The 21493-nt window shown below is 40.8% G+C and overlaps 1 protein-coding gene across 4 annotated transcripts in view; it reads left to right on the top strand.

Moving 5' to 3' along the window:
- RELN (reelin) overlaps positions 1 to 21493 on the top strand; it is a 651259-nt gene that overhangs the window by 329154 nt on the left and 300612 nt on the right. For all 4 annotated transcript variants that reach the window (XM_077471873.1, XM_077471875.1, XM_077471874.1 and 1 more), the window contains exons 13-18: positions 3241 to 3353; positions 6327 to 6535; positions 7362 to 7490; positions 9190 to 9299; positions 19597 to 19663; positions 20698 to 20931. In XM_077471873.1, the coding sequence (XP_077327999.1) occupies positions 3241 to 3353; positions 6327 to 6535; positions 7362 to 7490; positions 9190 to 9299; positions 19597 to 19663; positions 20698 to 20931 (862 nt within the window). The remainder of the gene's footprint in view (positions 1 to 3240; positions 3354 to 6326; positions 6536 to 7361; positions 7491 to 9189; positions 9300 to 19596; positions 19664 to 20697; positions 20932 to 21493) is intronic.

Raw genomic sequence — 21493 nt, 5'->3', positions numbered from 1 at the left:
GCTCAAGGACTTTCTAGAGACAGTATCTTGGGATTACTGGGTAGCAATTTAGGCATAAGATCACTTTATTACATATATCTCAAAGTGTATCTAAACCTAAAAGCTGAAATTGATAGTATTGCAGTTTACAGTCCTTTAGATTTGGTGGTTGCCTTAGTGTTTTTTTTTTCTCTTTGTTTTAACCAGGTAATCCTGCCATTAACAATCTTCCTATCCTAGGGTGATAACCGTTTTGAGAAGTTTTGTCATGCTAGGACAAGGAGTTTGTTAGTATGGACTTAATACCTCCTTCTCTTCTCCATAGCAGGGAGAGGGTTGTTTTAGTCCAGAGATAGCAGGGAACAATACTAACTGAGCCCAGAGACAGAAAACACAGGATCACACAATTTCTGGCTAGATAAATAGCTCCTTTTTTTTCTCTTGTCAAACAATAAAACAATTCCGATGGTATATTTAACATACCAAAAGAACAAAATAAGAGAAATGTATTGTTTAAATACACTTTACATACTTTTTTTTCAGTAGTTCTTCTGGCTTATACATATTTATTTATTATTTTACAATTAACTATATATATATATATAGACATATACATACATACACAGTATCTTACAAAAGTGAGTACACCCCTCACATTTTTGTAAATATTTTATTATATCTTTTCATGTAACAACACTGAAGAATTGACACTTTGCTACAATATAAAGTAGTGAGTGTACAGCTTGTATAACAGTGTAAATGTGCTGTCCCCTCAAAATAACCCAACACACATCCATTAATGTGTAAACCGCTGGCAACAAAAGTGAGTAAACCCCTAAGTGAAAATGTCCAAATTGGGCCCAAAGTGTCAATATTTTGTGTGGCCACCATTCTTTTCCAGTACTGCCTTATCCCTTTTGGGCATGGAGTTCACCAGAGCTTCACAGGTTGCCACTGGAGTCTTCTTCCTCTCCTCCATGACAACATCACGGAGCTGGTGGATGTTAGAGACCTTGTGCTCCTCCACCTTCTGTTTGAGGATGCCCCACAGATGATCAATGGGGTTTAGGTCTGGAGATATGCTTTGCCAGTCCATCACCTTTACCCTCAGCTTCTTTAGCAAGGCAGTGGTCATCTAGGCGGTGTGTTTGGGGTCGTTATCATGTTAGAATACTGCACTGCAGTCCAGTTTCCGAAGGGAGGGGACCATGCTTTCCTTTAGTATGTCACAGTACATGTTGGCATGATGGTTCCCTCATTGAACTGTAGCTCCCCAGTGCCAGCAGCACTCGTTCAGCCCCAGACCATGGCACTCCCACCACCATGCTTGACTGTAGGCACACTTGTCTTTGTACTCCTCACCTGGTTGCCACCACAAACACTTGACACCATCTGAACCAAATAAGTTTAGTTTGGTCTCATCAGACCACAGGACATCCAGTAATCCATGTCCTTAGTCTGCTTGTCTTCAGCAAACTGTTTGTGGGCTTTTTTGTGCATTATCTTTAGAAGAGCTTCCTTCTAGGACGACGGCCTTGCAAACCAATTTGATGCAATGTGCGGCGTATGATCTGAGCACTGACAGCCGTACCCCCCCCCCCCCCCCCCACACACACCTTCAGCCTCTGCAGCAATGCTGGCAGCACTCATATGCCTATTTCCCAAAGACAACCTCTGGATATGACACTGAGCACGTGCACTCAACTTATTTGGTCGACCATGGCAAGGCCTGTTCTGAGTGGAACACATCCTGTTAAACCGCTGTATGGTCTTGGCCCCCATGCTGCAGCTCAGATTCAGGGTCTTGGCAATCCTTTTATAGCCTAGGGCATCTATATGTAGAGTAACAATTTTTTTTTTCAGATCCTCAGAGAGTTCTTTGCCATGAGGTGCCATGTTGAACTTCAGTGATCAGTATGAGAGAGTGAGAGCGATAACACCAAATTTAACATACCTGCTCCCTATTCACACATGAGACCTTGTAACACTAACGAGTCACATGTCACGAGGAGGGAAAATGGCTAATTGGTCCCAATTTGGACATTTTCACCTAGGGTTTGTACTCACTTTTGTTGCCAGCGGCTTACACATTAATGGTGTGGTGTGTTGAGTTATTTTGAGGGTACAGCAAATTTACACTGTTATACAAGATTTACACTCACTACTTTATATTGTAGCAGTGTCATTTCTTCAGTGTTGTCACATGAAAGATATAATAAAATATTTACAAAAATGTGAGGGGTGTACTCACTTTTGCAAGATACTGTATATATATATATATATATATATATATTTATATATATATATATATATATATATATATAGTACAATTTATTACACTAGTATGGGTTTACACTAGTATAGTTCCTTCCCTTGATGCAGGAGGATACTTGAGACAGAGGAAACAAGGACATATGCAAGTGAGAAGTAACCATTGGTTAGCCACGGTAGTTTGTGCAACCCTGCAAGTGTAGCCAATAGCCAATTGATTGGCTGCAATATTTGGTGAAGCCCTGTGAGCTCAATTTCACACATTGACAAGAGTGAATACAAATAAAATCCATTGTTTTGTGGTATATCCCGATGGTTAGGACCCTGTTTTTTAGCTCCCATGGTGCCTTCTCCTGGGTATTCTAGGGTATTGATTTTTCAGCCTTTTTCACAGTTCCTGATGAAGCGAGTGAACTAACTTGAGAAACAAATTGAATTTGTCTGGGCTCTATAACTACAATTAACACTTTTATTGATGTTGTTACTGCTCTGATATGTTGAGTAATCAGGATAATATGTGAAAAAAGTGCATTATGGAAAGTTGATCATTAAGACACTTGAATGTACTGGGGTTTTAGTAGGCTCCACAGGAAAAGCACACTTGTCTTCTGTGTATCAAGCATAGCTTTTTTTTTTACATGTATACCAATAAAATGAAAGATTTTTATTAATATATAATGTGTATATAGGGGGAGGCGCAATACCCTAAGATATATATACACAATATGTACCGTATATGTAATACATTTATTTGGCACCTGAAAAGTCCCCAGTGTGTACTTAATCTATTTCTAACCTCAATATAAAAACATATGGATAAAATAGGCCTTTTGAAAGAATATAATCCAAAGGCCTTGAACAAAAAGTAATTCTGGAAGTTTACAGAGTAGATTTTTGGACGAAAGCTAAATTTTCTTGTTGTTTTGTTGTCTTCATGTGTTTTCTTCTGTTTAGTTAATGTACAATATAATCAAACATGCTCATGTTTAGGTGGAATTTGCAGTCCAGGAGAATCACATGAGCATGATGTTCTCCTCTATGCACAAGTGGATGGCAGGAAGGAGCATATTGTTATGGATACACTGGCATTTTCCTCTTACAAGGTAAGTCTGAGAGCACAGAGATGGGATACCTTCAGTTAACTATTATGTGTAATAAAGACACAAATATAAGCCTGTAAACCTTTCATGAGTAATATACTTGAGCTGACACTGTAGATATGCTGGTTGCTGCAATGCTGACCCAGCAGAGCCAGGACAAAGTCATTCAGTGACAGCCTTCCTGTTTCTCTGATGACATTTAACCCTTGCATTTCAAATAAGAATCTACATAAATTTTCTTTATAAGGAACATTTGCTACCATTAATGTCAAAACGTATGTTTATTTTCCCTTAAGAGGGCACTAGCAGCTAAAAGAATGTTACTTTATTCTTATGCATACCACATTTATCAGCGTATAACACGTGACAACGTATAACACGCACCCCAATTTAAGTGGGAAGTTTCAGGAAAAAAAAGATTTTTTTTTAAATAAACCACTTTGAAGCAAAATAATGGTCAGTGAGCATCAATGCAGCCTGATTAGTGCCAATTTGCAGCCTCAATGCAGCCTGATCTGTGCCCATTTGCAGCTTCACTGCAGCCTGATCTGTGCCCATCTGCAGCCTGATCTATGCCCATCTGCAGCCTTGCTCCTCACTGCAGTCTAATCGGTGCCCATCCACAACCTAATCAGTACCCATCTGCAGCCTTGCTCCTCACTGCAGCCTGGTCAGAGACCATCTGCAACCTAATCAGTGCCCATCTGCAGCCTTTCTCCTCACTGCAGCCTAATCAGTGGCCATCTGCAGCCTTAATCCTAAATGAAGCCTGATTAGTGCCCATCTGCAGCATTGCTCCTCACTGCAGCCAGATTACTGCCCATCTGCAGCATTGCTCCTCACTGCAGCCTGATTAGTGCCCATCTGTAGCATTGCTCCTCACTGCAGCCTGATCAGTGCCCATCTGCAGCATTGCTCCTCACTGCAGCCTGATCAGTGCCCATCTGCAGCATTGCTCATCACTGTGGCCTGATCAGTGTCCATCTGCAGCCTTGCCAAAATAGACAATGGCAGATCTCCTGTGTGCTCGGTGTCATGCCCAGTCCCATCCCCTGGCCCAGATCCTATGATGGACATAACACTGGTCCAATGCCGAGAAGTCAATGCTAGGAGCTGTCCAGGGGGTGGGACTGAGAGTGACTGCGAACAGAGCTGAGAACACAGGAGATTCGGCTCTGTCTATTTCGGTGGCGCTCGTCCCCTCCTTCCCCTCGGTGACAGCCTATATCGGCATATAACATGCACACACGAATTTCCCCCTATTTTAAGGGGGAAAAAGTGTATGTTATATGCCAATAAATACAGTACTTCATTGTTTGCATGTATGCCTATACAATATTTATAATTTTGGGGTGTAAATTCCCTTCCTTGTAGGAAGCATTCCCAGTATAAAAGAACTCAAGTTTGGGTAACTTCTTTCATGGCGAGAATGTTCTTCTTTTACAGAACAGAGTATATATAAAACATAACATAGAAAACTAGTGGCCCTGAACAATGGCACAGGATTTTAACAATCAAATAGTAGTTGTCAAGTGACTGTACTGACCCCATGTGGGTTTATAAGGTATCGGGCTCAAAAGAGTCCCCTATTTAATTTTCTTTATGCAAAGTTTTACAAAAAGAAGGGAAAGAGAGTGTATTTCTAAATGTTCCACCTAGCCATCCCTGTGTTCTCATCAACTGACAAACTCTATTGACCCACAGTGACAAGGTTTCTGTGCTTCCACTTGGCCGAGATACAGGCTCTTGCTGTTTTTTAATAGGTAGATATGTAATGAACGTTTATATTGTTGCCTAGGGAGTGGGCTGAATTACAACAATATGGCCATAGGATTGTCTCCCAGCCTGAGTCCAGTGAGATCTAATATTAAATATGAGAGACTTTATGACATAGTGTTTTAGTGCTGTTTATCTACTCTTTATTTATTATATACAGTATATGGACATTTTCACTTAGGGGTGTACTCACTTTTGTTGCCAGTGGTTTAGACATTAATGGCTGTGTGTTGAGTTATTTTGAGGGGGCAGCAAATTTACACTGTTATACAACCTGCACACTCACTACTTTACATTGTAGCAAAGTGTCCTTTCTTCAGTGTTGTCACATGAAAAGATATAATAAAATATTTAAAAAAATGGGAGGGGTGTACTCACTTTTGTCAGATACTGTATATAGTTAGCCAACTATGATTAACACTTGCTCCAAAATTGAACCTAAAAATAGCAATTAATGTGGGTTTTATTGGCACATGGTTTCTGGCTTATTTAATTAAGCAGTGTGGAGAGCATGACAGTTTACCAGACACAAGTTCTCTGTTTGGAAGTATTTATTGTCTCATACCTTCAAATAGTGATGGGCACATTAACCTGTATGCAAACAAATAAGGTACCTAAGTTTCCATTTATTTATAAGTAAGCCTTTTTGTGAATGCTGATGCCTGATAAGTTGGATTTTCCTTTTCTATAATGTCTATTATTTTGATAAAATTTGTAACTTTTACCCCGACTAATGAAAATGTTTCTGTCTATCCAATTTGCCAGCTCACAGTTGGCGTTTTAAATAATTAAATCAAATGCTTCCAGTCTCAGCAATGGTTCTGTAAGCAATTATAGATCATTATTGAACTGCACATTTCTCAAAATAGCTTATTTTGGCATAGCCTTGCAGTTTATTGAAGTTCTTTTTCTAGGTTGTTGCCTAGACATTAACAGGTTAAAAATAGATGCTATCATTTTAAGTGTGTTCCTTTTAATAGCCTTATATTTAGTAATATACTGCAATTAAATCATAGCAGATTGCTTTTGCTTCAGCTATGTATGTACGGTAAATGTGTGTTGCTTCCAAACTTTTTTTCAACCGTATGACTACATAAACATTTTTGGGAATGTTCTGTTTTTTCTTGCTGCAAATACTAGATCTATTGCTGGGATACTATTTAATCATTATAGCTAAGTTACAATTTTTTTATATTTAAGGTTCCATCACTGGTTTCCACTGTCATAAGCCCGGATCTGCAGACTCCAGCTACCAAGTTTTGTCTTAAGCAAAATAGTCACCGAGGATACAAATTAAATGTGTGGGCTGTAGATTTTTTCCATGTGCTGGCAGTTCTACCATCTACTGAATCCCACATGATACAGTTCTCTATTAATCTGGGATGTGGCTCTCATCAGCCAGGAAACAGGTACAGAAGGATATGATGCCAGAGTGAAAGCAAATTCTCAAATGCACTATGCCTTATGCTTTACCAGCGCTATCAATGGACAATTACTGCAGATCAGCTGACATTTCTGCTATTTATAGAAGGAATGTAAAAGTGTCCTGCTAATTAATCCTGCTGACATCTTTTGCCTGATGCCCTTTAGACATCACAGGAACTCCCATGGTGGGCAGAAGGGCTTTCCTGTCAGGAATACAAGGCATAAAAGGGCACATGTTACACAGTGTCTCTGTATACTAAATGAATGATAAGGGACTATTCAATGAAATGCAAAACATTCATTCATACCTGCCTGCTGTGAAATATTTTATTCTTACTATGAGTATAGTTTTTAATGCGTTTGCTATGGCAATTATATATTTACAGTATATAGAAAACAACCACAGCTGCAAGGCAGGAAAATGTGTTAATTTGATAATGTTCCATAATCACATGACTGCTTCACCTTTTTATCCAAGAAAATAAACAGAGCATCATTTGCTGACAGGGCTGAAACCTATTCCATATTCTTTAGTGTTACTGTGAAGATAACCATTCAAGGGTTTTTCATGGCGCAAAAATGTCAAAATACTGTTAAACTTCAATTTTACTTTCAGTTTAACTTCAGTTACCCAATCTTGCGTAAAGAAAGTCCCTGTTTACTTATTTCATCCGCACAACTGAATATTAGAATAGAATATTCACACAATTATTATGTAAACACTGTTAGCTCCTTTAGTAAATCAGCTTCATTATTTCTATATTTTTTTTAATCAAATAAATATTAATGGAACTTTATATTTACTGCTAGTGTGAGCTTGGAATTTTCAACTAATCATGGCCGGTCTTGGTCTTTACTGCATTCTGAATGTCTGCCCGAGCTTTGTGCTGGACCCCATCTTCCCCATAGCACTGTCTACTCATCAGACAACTATAGTGGGTATGGTATTTCCTGTAATTTTTATATCTGTTTGTCTGTCTTTGGTGATTCAATGAACCTTATCTATCCTATGTAACGTTTTCTACTGTAATGATTTGTAATCACCTATAAAATTGTTGTCAAATTGGTAAAAAAAATTACTGCTAAATTAAAGAACACGTGTGCTAGTGTTTTACAAGAGAAAAACTGGATAGCAAAATATTCATTAGCCATCGTGCATTCTAAAAAAAAAGCAAAAAAACAAAACAAACAAATAGGATAACCAAGCAAGGAAGCACCCTTTGTACTGTTTTAATACTATTTTCAGTTTGTTTTTTGCTTATCGTTTCAATAAGCAAAAAAAACAAACTGAAAATAGTATTAAAACAGTACAAAGGGCCCTTCCTTGTTTGGTTACCCTTTTTTTTTTGTCATTGGTCATTTAAGTCATTGGTGTAATGCCCCCTTACTTTGGTGGTCAGTAGTGAAGTGTCCCTTAAGCCCCATACACACTATCAATTTTTCTGCTGAGTTTTTCCTTCAGGTTTACCAAAACCATTTATTACAAGGGCCGGCCTGATTGCATTCAAATTGAAACTCCTAAGGTTTGACCTCGTATTATATGGTTTTGGTAAATCTGAAGGAAAAACTCAGCAGAAAAACTGATGGTGTGTATGAGGCTTTACGGTATGTTAGTGGTAGGTGGTGTAATGCCCCTTATGTTGGTGGTAGCTAGTGACTTTCCGCTTACACTTGTGGTCAAATAGTAATGCCTCCCTTATGTTACATTGGTGTCCAGGATAGAAGTGCCTCCTTACATTGAAAAATTGGGTTAAACTACTTTGGTTGTCAGTGTGGTAGAGTTCAGTGGTGTAATGACCCCTTACATTGTTGGTTATTCTTGTAGTGACCCCTTAAATTAGTGGCTAGTGTAATGGGGGCCAGTATAATCTTGGTAATTTTTTTAATAAGCTAAATATCACAAAGACATTCATTTTTTATTTACATATTTTACATTACAACTCATTTCCTAAAAAAAATGGTTCTGATATATCATCAGCTGTTAAAGTGATTGTAAACCTTTGTTTCATTTTTTTAATTAAAATAATAAGGTGATATACTTGCCTATACTTGCCCCCTTACCCTTGCCTATACTTGCCCCCTTACCCTTGCCCCCTTACCTCCTCTCTTCTGGGGTCCCCTAACAGCACTCTCTGCTCCTATTCTCCTATGTGTGCCCCCTTTGCAAGCTGTGTACTATGGTGCCCTCGCAGGACAAGTTGTGTGCATCCTATACACATTACATCCTATACACACACAGCATGGCTCAGCCACACCCCCTGCCCTCCCTCCCAGAATTTGATCGACAGCAGCAGGAGCCATTTGCAGAACATTGGCATATCAGCGCAGCCTGTGAGAGCAGGGAGAGAAGAAATGCAGTCAAGGACAGCGCTGGATTGAGAAGAGGGTTCAGACTGTGGATGGTTTTTGTTACCTTGCATGCATGCAAGATACATAAGATAAAAAACCTGTAGAATTTCGAACAACCCGAATGTTTGTGTGTGTGTGTGTGTGTATATATATATATATATATATATATATATATATATATATATACACACACACACACACACACACACACACACACACACACACACATATATATATATATATATATATACTGTACATATTTATTTATAATATATATTTTTTTTTTCAGGTGGAATAGAATTACTATTCCTCTTCCAAATGCAGCTCTGACGAGAGGCACAAGAATTCGCTGGAGACAGAATGGGCCAGTTATGGGGAACATGTGGGCACTTGATAACAGTTAGTATTCAAACCCAAAATATTTAATTTTATTATATAAACTTCTTAAATTTAAAATTCTTCAAAATCTTACATTTTCAGAGAGTATATTCTCATTTAACCTTGCTGCAAATACTGTAATAATTGGACTAGCTTCTCTTTAAACTGTATGTAAACTGTAACATTAACCTTTTTTAAAATTACAGCGTACATTCTTTTAGACAGTGACCTATTTTTCATTCTTAAAGCAAAGCTCCGGTCATTTTTGTGTTTATTAAAACTTTTAATAAACACACACTCACCTGTCCCAGGATCCAGCAATGTGGTCACCTGAACCCTCGATTCTCTCCCTCTCCTCTTGCCGGCACCGGCATTACAACTGTGGGCACCTCTCTATGATAGCTTGCAGCTTCAGCTGGTGTGCACTGTACCTTCAAAATAGTCAGGCAATCTTGTGGGACCTGTGGCATGTCCCAGAAGATGAGAGGGAGTGAGAGAACTTCCACTCGGATCGCCTAGGCTATCCGAGCGTAAGTGGGAATGGGTACCTGTCAAAAATAGGGACCCACCCCCTCCAAAAATGCCTTGTAAAATGTGGCACGGGGGGTACTTAAAGCGGAACTTCCCCTTTTGGGTGGAGCTCTGCTTTAAATGTATCTGTGGACAAAATCAAGAATTAAAAAATGTATGATAGTCTGTCAATAACATTAAAACGGTAGCCTTTGTTTTATCCAGGGATCTGTCTGTTTACTATGACAGATCTTCATTCTGTCTCTCTCAGGAAAAATCGCGGGTGCCCGGTGGACATCGAGGCCATCGGGGACGCGCATCAGCTCTGTTGTCGCTCTGTGCCCCCTAGAGCCAGGGTAAAATCATGGCGATTTGCACAGGGGAGCCAACCTGCCGCAGTACAACTGTGGTGGCTGGTCCTTAAATGGTTGGAGGATAAAACTATAATTCTACCACTTTACAAAGCTCTGGTTTAACCTCATCTTGAGCATGCTGTCCAGTTCTGGTCACCAGTCCTCAGGAGGGATGAGCTGGAACTGAAGAGAGTCTAGAGAAGGGCAACCGAACTAAGGGACAGGAGGACCTCCGTTATGAGAAACAATTACAAACATTAAATGTTTTTTCCCTAAAGAAGAGACATTTGAGAGGGGATCTGATGGTGATATACAAATACCTTAAAGGGCAAGTTCACCTTTACAGAAAAATCTGTAAGGTGAACTTACAGAGGACCCCCTCCTCACTCCTCCAGTCCCGCTGACCTGGATTGCAGCCATCTCCCTTTCTGAGCCCCGGTATAGCTGCCTCAAGGGTCCAGGGCTTAGAAATCCCCACAGCTGAATCTCTAAAACATACCCCATCAGGAGGGACATTTTGGAGCATTCTAATTGGTTGGTGCCGTCACATGGGCGGTGCTGACCAATCAGAACCCACATAGCTTGTCCTGTCAGCAGGGAAGAAGATGCGTGAATGCCTAGGGTATTTCTAAGCCCCTGACATGGCTATACTGGGGCTCATAACAGGAGATTGCCACACAACAGGTCAGCGGGACAGGGGGGGGGGGGGGGTGTCCTGTGTAAATTCACCTTACAGATTTTTCTGTAAAGGAGAACTTACACTTTAATGGTAATTCCAACATTGGGAGGAAACTATTTAGTCTCAGGTCACTCAAGAAGACACGTGGCCACTCAATGAAGTTGGACGCAAATCAGTTTAAAGGCATAAGGGGTTCTTTACTGTTAGAGCAGTATGGATGTAGAACTCCCTTCCAGATCAGTTGTTTCAGCGGGAAGTGTCACTAATTTCAAAAGACTTTTAGATGGGCATCTTATTGAGCACAATATACATGGACATGCAAAGTGGTAGAGACATAAACATACACACACACACACACACAGGTTGAACTAGATGCACTGGAGTTTTTTTTTCAACCTTACCAATTATGAGTCTACTATGAGATATGTGAAGCATGGCCTTAAATGAGGGGGATACAGGAAGTTCAGCTCACAGTAATGCCTTAGGGGCCACAGTGAGAGAAAATAAAGACAAATCTTTCAAATGGGGACAAAAGCAGCAATAGAAAAACGAAGGATCTAGTACTTACCCACTCTTTAAACAACTGGACCATGTATATTTGTAGGGGGGGGGGGGGAGTGGGGCTGAGAATATTGGAATTGGGTTAACATATATATTGGTTTGTAGATCTGAATAATAGTTTACATGGAACTCTAACAACATATGGCAGTGAATGCTTCATGCTATCTTATTGCCAGCTGAGATGCTGACTGTGGAGGCAGAGTGTGAATTCAATAAATGCACCGACTGCTTTGAAAAACACAGACTTGTAACCCTTTACAGTATATTAGATTGTCCTTTTCTATATATTTCATTATTTAAGACAGTATAATTCATCAATCTGCAGTAAGTGTTTTATCTACTAACAAGATCACAATAATACCTTAACAAACCTTTTAATAAGCTCTTTTATGATACATAATCCACACATATACAAAACATATTTAATCATTAGTGTAGTACAAAGTAAAGTAACCCAAGCTTGAGCAAAATGAAGCAACACATGGCAACACATTAGCCTGTTGTGTTATCTTAAGTTGAGCATTGTAAACTGACATCTGATGAAAATGCCTTTTGCAAAGTCACCACATATACAGTAAGTCAACATTTCATTGCAGCCAGAATAAAAAAGGAACTTTAAAAGGAATACAATGGCCATCGATTAATACTTCAGGCTTTTCTTTCATTCAGGTATAGTTATAGTGCACAAGACCAACTGATGCGATTGTTAAAAGCTCTTTGTCAGTGTCATGTTCTGGGGGCACCAGTTGCTGAGCCGTATTATTTATATACAATGTGTAAGTGTGTGTATATATATATATATATATATATATATATATATTTTTTTTTATATATATATAGGGGATCAGACTCAAGGCAGGGCCAAACTCAAACTCACAATCTCTTTAGGAAAACACCATGTTTAATGCACAGGAGATTTCCAAACAGAAGAAAAAGGGCATCTTGCCGTCAATCAAACAAAAATAAACTTCTGCTCTACTGAGCTTTACTGTGTCCATAGTCTGACCAGTCCATGGTAATATTCAAGATTGTGGTGAGGAAGGGTTTGCAGTACATTTTATCAGTTTGCTGTTCCCTGAATGGGTGAATTAAATAGTTAGTTTTGTCCTGTCCACCTGCACAAACCTCTAGGAAGGCTTTATAAATAATCATCCTTCAGTTTGCATGGCTAAATGTGTGGAGTGTTGCCAAAACTGGGGTAGAGTAATTTGTTCCACTGTGACGTAGATGGCCTCTTTCATGCATCTCCGGAATCAGTTGTCCTCTCTGTCCAAAATGTACACCTTAGGCCGCGTACACACGGGCGGATTGTCTGCCCAACTTAGTCCGCTGAACCGCGTTTCAGCGGACAATCCGCTCGTGTGTGGGCTTCAGCGGACTTTTTCAGCGGACAGTCTGACGGACTTTGTCTTTCGGAATTTCCGTAATTTTGTCCGCTGAAACTTGGTTTTGTCCGTCCAAACTTGGTTTCAGCGGACAGTCCACTCGTGTGTAGGCAAGTTGGACGGACTAAGTATGGCGCATGCTCAGAAAGGATTTACACGGCCGAAGGTTGCATTGCAGTGTATTGGACGTCGTTTTTCTAGTCCCGTCGTACGTGCTGTACACGTCATCGCGCAAGTTTTCAGCGGACTGTCTGTTCGTCGTGTGTGGTCAAGTCCGTTCATTCAAAATTTGGACGGACTGTCTGTCGGATTGTCTGACGAACTTAGTTGGGCAGACAATCCGCCCGTGTGTACGCTGCCTTAGTGTTCCCTTAAGAATATACCTTTTCTTTCCTTATGCCCTGCTCCAAAAAACCCAAGGGAAATTTCTATTTATTATCTGAATGTGGCGTGCGTGGTGAGAGTTTAGCTCTCAGCTACTGCTCCATTTCAGAAATCAGATTTTCTTTTTGTGCTTCCTGAAGATTCCTGCAAGGGTCTTTCTGCCTTTTTCTCCACCATTGCTAGGTGAATTAGACAAATTATCATTGGAGCCTATTGCCTGAAGGGTTTCTCCCTTATCTGGTAAAACAAACTCTACCAAATATGTTAGTGCTCTTGGACTTTTCAGCATCAAGCTTCTGTTTCCCAAGGTTGCGACCTGGGCCTCTGTTTATACATTTATTAAATTCTACCCGGTGGATGTTCAAGCCTTCTCTGATGCCAGCTTCTTGCGTAAGGGGCTACAAGCTGTCTGTATAGCCTTCTTGGCCCATTTATTATGTGGGCCTGTTGGTGTTGTTTTGCCCACCCTTCAGGTGGGCTGCTTCTGGACATTCTACTCATAATGATTAAATGGCTTATGACCTGTACTGAACGACTAGTAAACTAGGATTTTTTATTTGTCAGTAAAATACATATCCTGGAGTACAGGAAACAGAACCCTCTCCCCTGTCCTCCTTATTGCTTGCTACAAAACTGACACTAACTGGAAGTGGGTGGCGTTATATAAAGTGAGTCAGTAAAGTTGTATAGCCTTCCCTTTTTGCCAGTGTTGAACCTGTCTTCATAATGAATATAGAGCCTGTGTCCTGTATTGTATTCCTTGAAACAGACTTTACGGGTAAATTAAAAATCCAATTTTTTTGCATTAAACATAGACAACATTTATGTATCAGTTGTTGATACTTCCGTAGTTGCTTGCAATTTGAATTTTCTACTGCCTTGTTATATCTCTTGGAGACCTCAAACATTGGATATCCTTATCTGAATTCTTAGTTCTATCCATATGTCATGGTCCTTAGAGAATGAGTGATGGTAGTCACCCCTAGCTAATTAGAATTGTGTCAGAAACATTGACAAAGAAATTATATCTGCAACTTGGTTGAAAACTTCCATGGGAGAGAGTGCTGTTTGTTGCATTGATGTCTTTTCAGCTGTGTTAATGGTTATAATTCACTCCGAGCAAGACTGAAAAGTAGAACAGGATTAAAGCTGCTACAGACTGTAAAGTCCAGGTGGTTGGAAGTTAATAAACAAGCATATCTTATTGATTAGTTATCGTTGGGAACTGTCATGGCTAAACACAGACTCTCTAATCAATTTGCCCCAAACCAGAATAAGGCACTATCTGAATATTCTACCAGCTAAAATGCTAGTGCCTTGTGCTACATGAAAAAAGACTTTCAAAACACACGTCTAAAGAATTCAGAAACATACATTTTGCTGTCTGACATTTATCAAGAATATTATCTGGATGAGTTTGCAGTATTACAGAGGCAGCTTTAGTAAAAACATTGTTTTTATCATCCAACAGGTTTAATTTAGTATATTTTATTTACCATGATATTATCACAGTAGAATTGTACCATACTTTATACAGACATTGGATGTTTCATCTGATTACTTGACTTGACCAATGATGTGATCATAATGCAATCCTTTTATACACCATGCAGACATGGGACACAACATAATTTCTGCATGACATAATCATAATACAGTTGTATAATACAATATGCAGACAAAAGACACTGCATCTGTCTGTTATGACAAGTTCCTTTATAATCTATAGACATTGGATGCTACTTCTACTCACCCTGGGGTGACATGGTCATAAATATTCAGCTGTATATTTTATTCACATATATAGAGCACAATAATGAGAACTTTTTTTTAAGGTTATGTCATATAGTGTTTATGAGCTATAATATACATACACTATATGAGAGAGTATTATTATTTTATATATTTTTAAATAAATAAATATATATATAGAAAAAAGTATATATGTACACACGCAAATTGAGCAAACAGAAAAATCTAAATCAAAATAATGTTTGGTGTGACTACCCATTGGCTTCAAACCAGCATCCATTTTTACATGTGTACACTTTGGACACTTGCACATTCAGTCAGGCATGGAGTTTATAGGATTAGAGTCAGCTGTATAATTAATCAGTTATTCCAAGTAGGTGCTAATAATTATCAATTTCATATGTAGGTTGAAAAACACTAACTGAAACAGAAACAGCTGTTTAGGAGGCTTAAAACTGGTTGAGGAACTGGACAACAAGACACAAGGTAGTTTTACTGCATCAGGAAGGTCTCTCCCAGGCAAAGATTTCAAAGTTGGCTAGGGTTTTAAGATCTGCTGTCCAAGCTCTTTTGAAGAAGCACAAAGAAACAGGCAACCTTGAGGATTGTAGATGCAGTGGTCAGCCATAGAAACTTAATGCAGCAGATGAAAGACACATCATGCTTACTTCCCTTTGACATCCAAAGATGTCCAGCAGTGTCATTCATCAGGACAGAACTGGCAGAAACCAATGGGACCCAGATACACCCTTCTGCTATGTGGAGCAGTCTAACCAGAAGTGGTCTTCATGGAAGAATTGTGGTTAAAAAGCCATACCTGTGACATGTAAACAAGGTTAAACAACTCAACTATGCATAAAAACATAGAAACTGGGGTTAAGAAAAAAGGGAAGGGCAATAATGAGTGTCTGCAGGTAACAGTGGAGCATGGTGGAGGTTTCTTGCAAGTCTGGGGCTACATTTCTGCAAATGGAGTTAAAGACTTGATCAGGCTCACTGGTGCCCTCAATGTTGATAAATACAGGCAGATACTTATCCGTCATGCCATACCATCGGGGAGGTGTGTCATTGGCCCCAAATTTATTCTGCAGCAGAATATTCAAGGTGTATTTTAATGTGGTCAGATGAGACTAAAATTTAATAATTTGGCCTCAAAACCAAACAAAATGTCTGGCCATCCAAATAACACCATTCCTACAGTAAAGCATGGAGGTGGTAATATCCTGTTTATGAGGGTGTTTCTCTGCAGCAGGGACTGGAGCTCTTGTCAGGATAGAAGAAATATCATCAAATTCCTGAGGGAAATCTGCTGCTGCTGCTCTCTGCCAGAACTTTGTGACTGGGAAGACAGTTTACCTTCCAACATGACAATGACCCAAAGCCCACAGCAAAAATGACCACACAGTGGTTAAAGGAAAAAAAGGTGAATGTGCTTGCATGGCTTAGTCAGAGCCAAGACTTAAACCCCATTGAAAATCTGTGGAAGACTGCAGTCTACAAACGGTCACCATCAAATTTACCTGAACTTGAGCAGTTGTGCAAAGAAGAGTAGGCATATATTGCAAAGTCTAGATGTGCAAAGTTAGTAGAGACATATCCCAACAGACTAAATGTTGTAAGCATGCAATTCAACAAAACACAGACATAAGGAGGTGATCCTTTTTCCAACTCATTGATTTTGTTTTTGAATTTTTTTTTGTGACGCTGGTGTTATAGCTTTCATTTTGGATGTTTTAAGTTACACTAGTAAATACAGCTGGATAAGGCTCGGTTCACACAGGGGCGACTGCGATCCGACTTCAGATCACCCCTAGTCGCCTCAGGTCGGACAACATTTAAAAATCAATGTAAGTGAATGAGAGCCGTCTTAATGCACGCTACTGAAGTCGCCTCCGACTTCAAAAGAAGTTCCTGTACTACTTCAATCCGACTTGTAGGCGACTTGTACCCATTGATTTCAATGGAGGTCGCCTCCAAGTCGGATCTCTGTCTATACGGAGGAGACTTTGACAGAATTATTAGCTCTGAAGGGGGAACTCCACGCCAAATTTCTGAAAAAATTTTTGGCATGGGTTCCCCCTCCGAGAGCATACCAGGCCCTTAGGTCTGGTATGGATTCCAAGGGGAACCCCCTACGCCGAAAAAACGGCGTGGGGGTCCCCCCCAGATCCACACCAGACCCTTATCCGAGCACGCTACCCGGTCGGCCAGGAAAGGGGGTGGGGACGAGCGGGCGCCCCCCCTCCTGAGCCGTACCTGGTCGCGTGCCCTCAACATGGGGGGGTGCCTTGGGGGAGGGGGGGGGCGTGCGGCCCCCCCACCCCAAAGCACCTTGTCCCCATGTTGATGAGGACAAGGACCTCTTCCCGACAACCCTGGCCGTTGGTTGTCGGGGTCTGCGGGCGGGGGGCTTATCGGAATCCGGGAGCCCCCTTTAATAAGGGGGCCCCCGGATACCGCCCCCACCCTATGTGAATGAGTATGGGGTACAATGTACCCCTACCCATTCACCTGTAAAATAAAGTACAAAAAAAACACAACCCACAAGATAAAATAATTTATTGCACAGCTCCGGGGGTCTTTTTGCCGGACTCCTCCGCTATCTTCTTGTAGCTCTTTTACTAGCGGAGGAGCCCGGCATTCTTCTTCGTCGCCGCGGCCTCTTCTTCCGACTTCGGGGGTCTTGTCCCCCTCTTCGGTTCTTCTGCCGGGCCACCGCGCCTTCTTATAGCTCTTTTACAGGCGGGGGCCCGCCGCCGCCTTCCGTTCTTCTTCTTCTACTTCTTCTCCTGGACATGTTGACTCGACGTTCTCTCCGGCTGCAATCCCAGGGACGCGCTCAGCTGCCACTTATATAAGGACAAGGGGCGGTGTCACATGGGTTGGTCACATGGGTTGATGTCACATAGCGACAGTCCCAGCATCCTCCGGGACTGTGACATCGTAAGGGGCGGGGTCACCATGTGACATCAACCCATGTGACATCCACCCATGTGACATCAACCGATGACCCCGCCCCATGTCCCTAAATAAGTCTCCGCGCAGCGCGTCCCTGGCATTGCGGCCGGAGAGAGCGTTGAGTCAACATCTCCAGGAGAAGAAGAACGGAAGGCGGCGACAGCGGCGACAGAAGACCGGGCCACCGCCTGTAAAAGAGGGGGACAAGACCCCCGAAGTCGGAAGAAGAGGCCGCGGCGACGAAGAAGAATGCCGGGCTCCTCCGCTAGTAAAAGAGCTACAAGAAGATAGCGGAGGAGTCCGGCGAGAAGACCCCCGAAGACGGAAGACCCCCGGAGCTGTGCATTAAATTTTATCTTGTGTGTTGTGTTTTTTTTTGTACTTTATTTTACAGGTGAATGGGTAGGGGTACATTGTACCCCATACTCATTCACATAGGGTGGGGGGCCGGTATCCGGGGGCCCCCTTATTAAAGGGGGCTCCCGGATTCCGATAAGCCCCCCGCCCGCAGACCCCGACAACCAACGGCCAGGGTTGTCGGGAAGAGGCCCTTGTCCTCATCAACATGGGGACAAGGTGCTTTGGGGTGGGGGGGGCCGCACGGCCCACTTCCCCCAAGGCACCCCCCTTGTTGAGGGCACGCAGCCTGGTACGGCTCAGGAGGGGGGGGGGCCCGCTCGTCCCCACCCCCTTTCCTGGCCAGCTGGGTAGCGTGCTCGGTTAAGGGTCTGGTGTGGATCTGGGGGGGACCCCCACGCCGTTTTTTCGGCGTAGGGGGTTCCCCTTGGAATCCATACCAGACCTAAGGGCCTGGTATGCTCTCGGAGGGGGAACCCACGCCAAATTTTTTTTCAGAAATTTGGCGTGGAGTTCCCCCTTTTAGAGCTCATTCTCTGATTGGCCACGGCAAAAGTCGCCTGGCCTGGGGCGACTTGTAAGTCGCCCCAGGTCATGTCTAAAAGTCGTGTTCAAGTCGTCTCCAAGTTGCCTCACAAAGTCGTCCTGAAGTCGTGTCGCCCCTGTGTGAACCGAGCCTTAAACAAAAGCTGTCTGTTTTCATTTCTGTCTGCAAAGTAACAACTTGTGATATTTTAAAGGGGGGGGGGGGGGTTGATGCTTTTCTATACCCACTGTATATATACCGTATACCTAGTTTTAGAGTAACTATAGCCAGTTCAGTGAAAATAAAAGTCTGCCCTACCAGGAATTGAATGTTCCATAAAAATAAATGCTGCACTATGCCTGTTTATGATATCTGCCCGGAGTTCTATTGTATGTAAAGTCTCTAATATCTGTCATACATTCAACCATGAGAAACTTGGTGCCATTTCTATAGTTTTTATGAAGCTAAGTATCTACGAAGCTAACTTCTATCTTTGAAGCCTATTGGGGTCAGTTTACAGTCCCACCTTTGCTAAAAAAAAAAACGTTTCTCCACATCTTTTTGTCTTTCCATTTCCACAATCCTATTCTTGCACATCTTGAAATACACAACTTAGGTACTGCATGATTCTGATCTTCAGTGATTTAGTACATTGAAAGGGTCAGTGCTGTGCTAAGCAGGCACAATTTATTGGTCATATGTTAGCGTGCTTGATTTAATCTACTAGAAAATGTGAACTGTTCAATACAGTTATATTTTGGATCTTTTAATATGAGCTTCTCCATTATAATGAGAATATCCCATTTACTCTCCCCATAAATCAACTGACATCTAAATGAGTTCTCTCTTACAGTTTACATTGGCCCATCCTGTCTGAAATTCTGCTCTGGTCGAGGACAATGCACAAGAACTGGCTGCAAGTGAGTGTCAAATATATCTTGCAAGTATCACAGCTGGAGCTGCTTGTAGAAGTTATTACTACAGTGAATATCAGGCCTCCCATATGCCATTTTATCTGGACTAATGAGATTGCTCAATATTGATTTTTCTACTGTTCTTTATTGTCTAATCATTCTTGTCATTGCCTATGTTTCAATCACATCTGAGATATAGACACCAGTATTTATTAAATATTGATGATGTTTTGTATTGAAAATTTGGCTTTAAGTACATGTTAACTGAATCAGAAAGTACTGGTGTTTGCAAGGCTTTGTTGTGATTTTGCAAGGCTTAAAGCAGTTTTAAACCCAAAACCAAAAGTACAATATATTGCAGCTTACCAACCATTAGGTGTAGTATATGCATTAGTTTTCTTTTTTTCGTTCCCCCCCACTGATCTGGCCAATAACACAATTCCTGCCCCCGCTCTGGATAAGGAAGCACAGGGAGCACAGCAAACAGCAGCATTGTTACGCTGGGGAGAAGGGGAGTGTTAGATGCACTAGCAAATTTAAATACCCTAACAAAATAAAGCTGAATTCCAGCTAATACTTTAAAATCAGTTATAGCAAACAGTTTTTTTTCTTTTGGGGTAAAGATTTTACACAAACAAATAAAAGCTAATTATTTTAACCACCCCTGCTAGTGTTAAATGAGCTGTCTCATGACTAACTACAAGAGAGCTTTTCTGTTGAAAAAGCAAAAGACTTACTGGCTGGTCACCAAATAAAAATAGAAAAAAGAAAGCCTAAAAAAGGAAACTAATGCAGCCATCACATCTAAGAATTGTTGTGCTACAATATAGTATATGTTTTCTTTTGGGTATAATACTGCTAGTTTAAGTTTCTCAAGTCGGTATAGGGTTAAGAATTTTACATTTTAGGATTCATGTTCCACCTGAGCTTATATTATATGAGAGAGAGGAGAGATCAGTAGTTTCATATTAGAGAATGTATATTTTGTCTGCCCTAAATATCTATTTGTTGCAGATGCTTCTATATTGCTTGCTTTTCAGATGTGAACCTGGCTTTTCTGGACCTGCATGTGAAATGGCTTCACAAACCTACCCTGTATTTATATCGGAAAGCTTCACCAGTTCCAGACTTTCCTCCTATCACAATTTCTACTCTATCCGTGGTGCTGAAGTTAGTTTTGGTTGCGGTGTTCTTGCAAGTGGAAAGGCTTTGATTTTTAACAAGGATGGGAGGAGGCAGCTTATTTCTACCTTCCTTGACAGCTCACAGTCAAGGTCAGTAATCAGTGATTGTGAATGTGTGTGTATATATATATATATATATATATATATATATATATATATATGTATATATATATATATATATACTATATATCTGTATGACTGTTGTACTTTTGTAAATGATGAAACCGCAAAGTCTGAAAAGCTTTTTTCAGCTACGATGTTTATGCTTAAATGTACCCTTTAAGAAAGTTTATGTTTTTCTAAGTATCCCACTTGTCTAAGTTATTTAATACAGCCCCTTTCACAAATTCCTATTGTACATAATGCATGTTCATGTGCATCTGTTTTCTGAAAAATCTACACCAGCTTTAAATAGCTGAAATAGATATCCTGATCAATTTAATTTACAGTATGATCTGTTTTTCAAAAGTTTCAATGGGTTCTTTCATAATGACCCCTTTGGGAACACATACCACTGGTTGATAACTATGCTGTAATATGAGCTTATTTGATAAAGGGTTCAAAGTGCAGTAACCTTTAGAAACCAAACTGCTTTCTTTGTACTGAAGTCAGATAAAAAATATATAAAAGGGTACTGCACTTTGTAATTTAG

Source organism: Lithobates pipiens, unplaced genomic scaffold, assembly GCF_037356315.1.
Source record: "Lithobates pipiens isolate NorthernLeopardFrog02 unplaced genomic scaffold, aLitPip1_a1.2 Scaffold_8, whole genome shotgun sequence".
Lineage (NCBI taxonomy): Eukaryota > Metazoa > Chordata > Amphibia > Anura > Ranidae > Lithobates > Lithobates pipiens.
The sequence above is the reverse complement of the archived record's forward strand: the minus strand, read 5'-3'. Positions and strand labels throughout refer to the sequence as shown.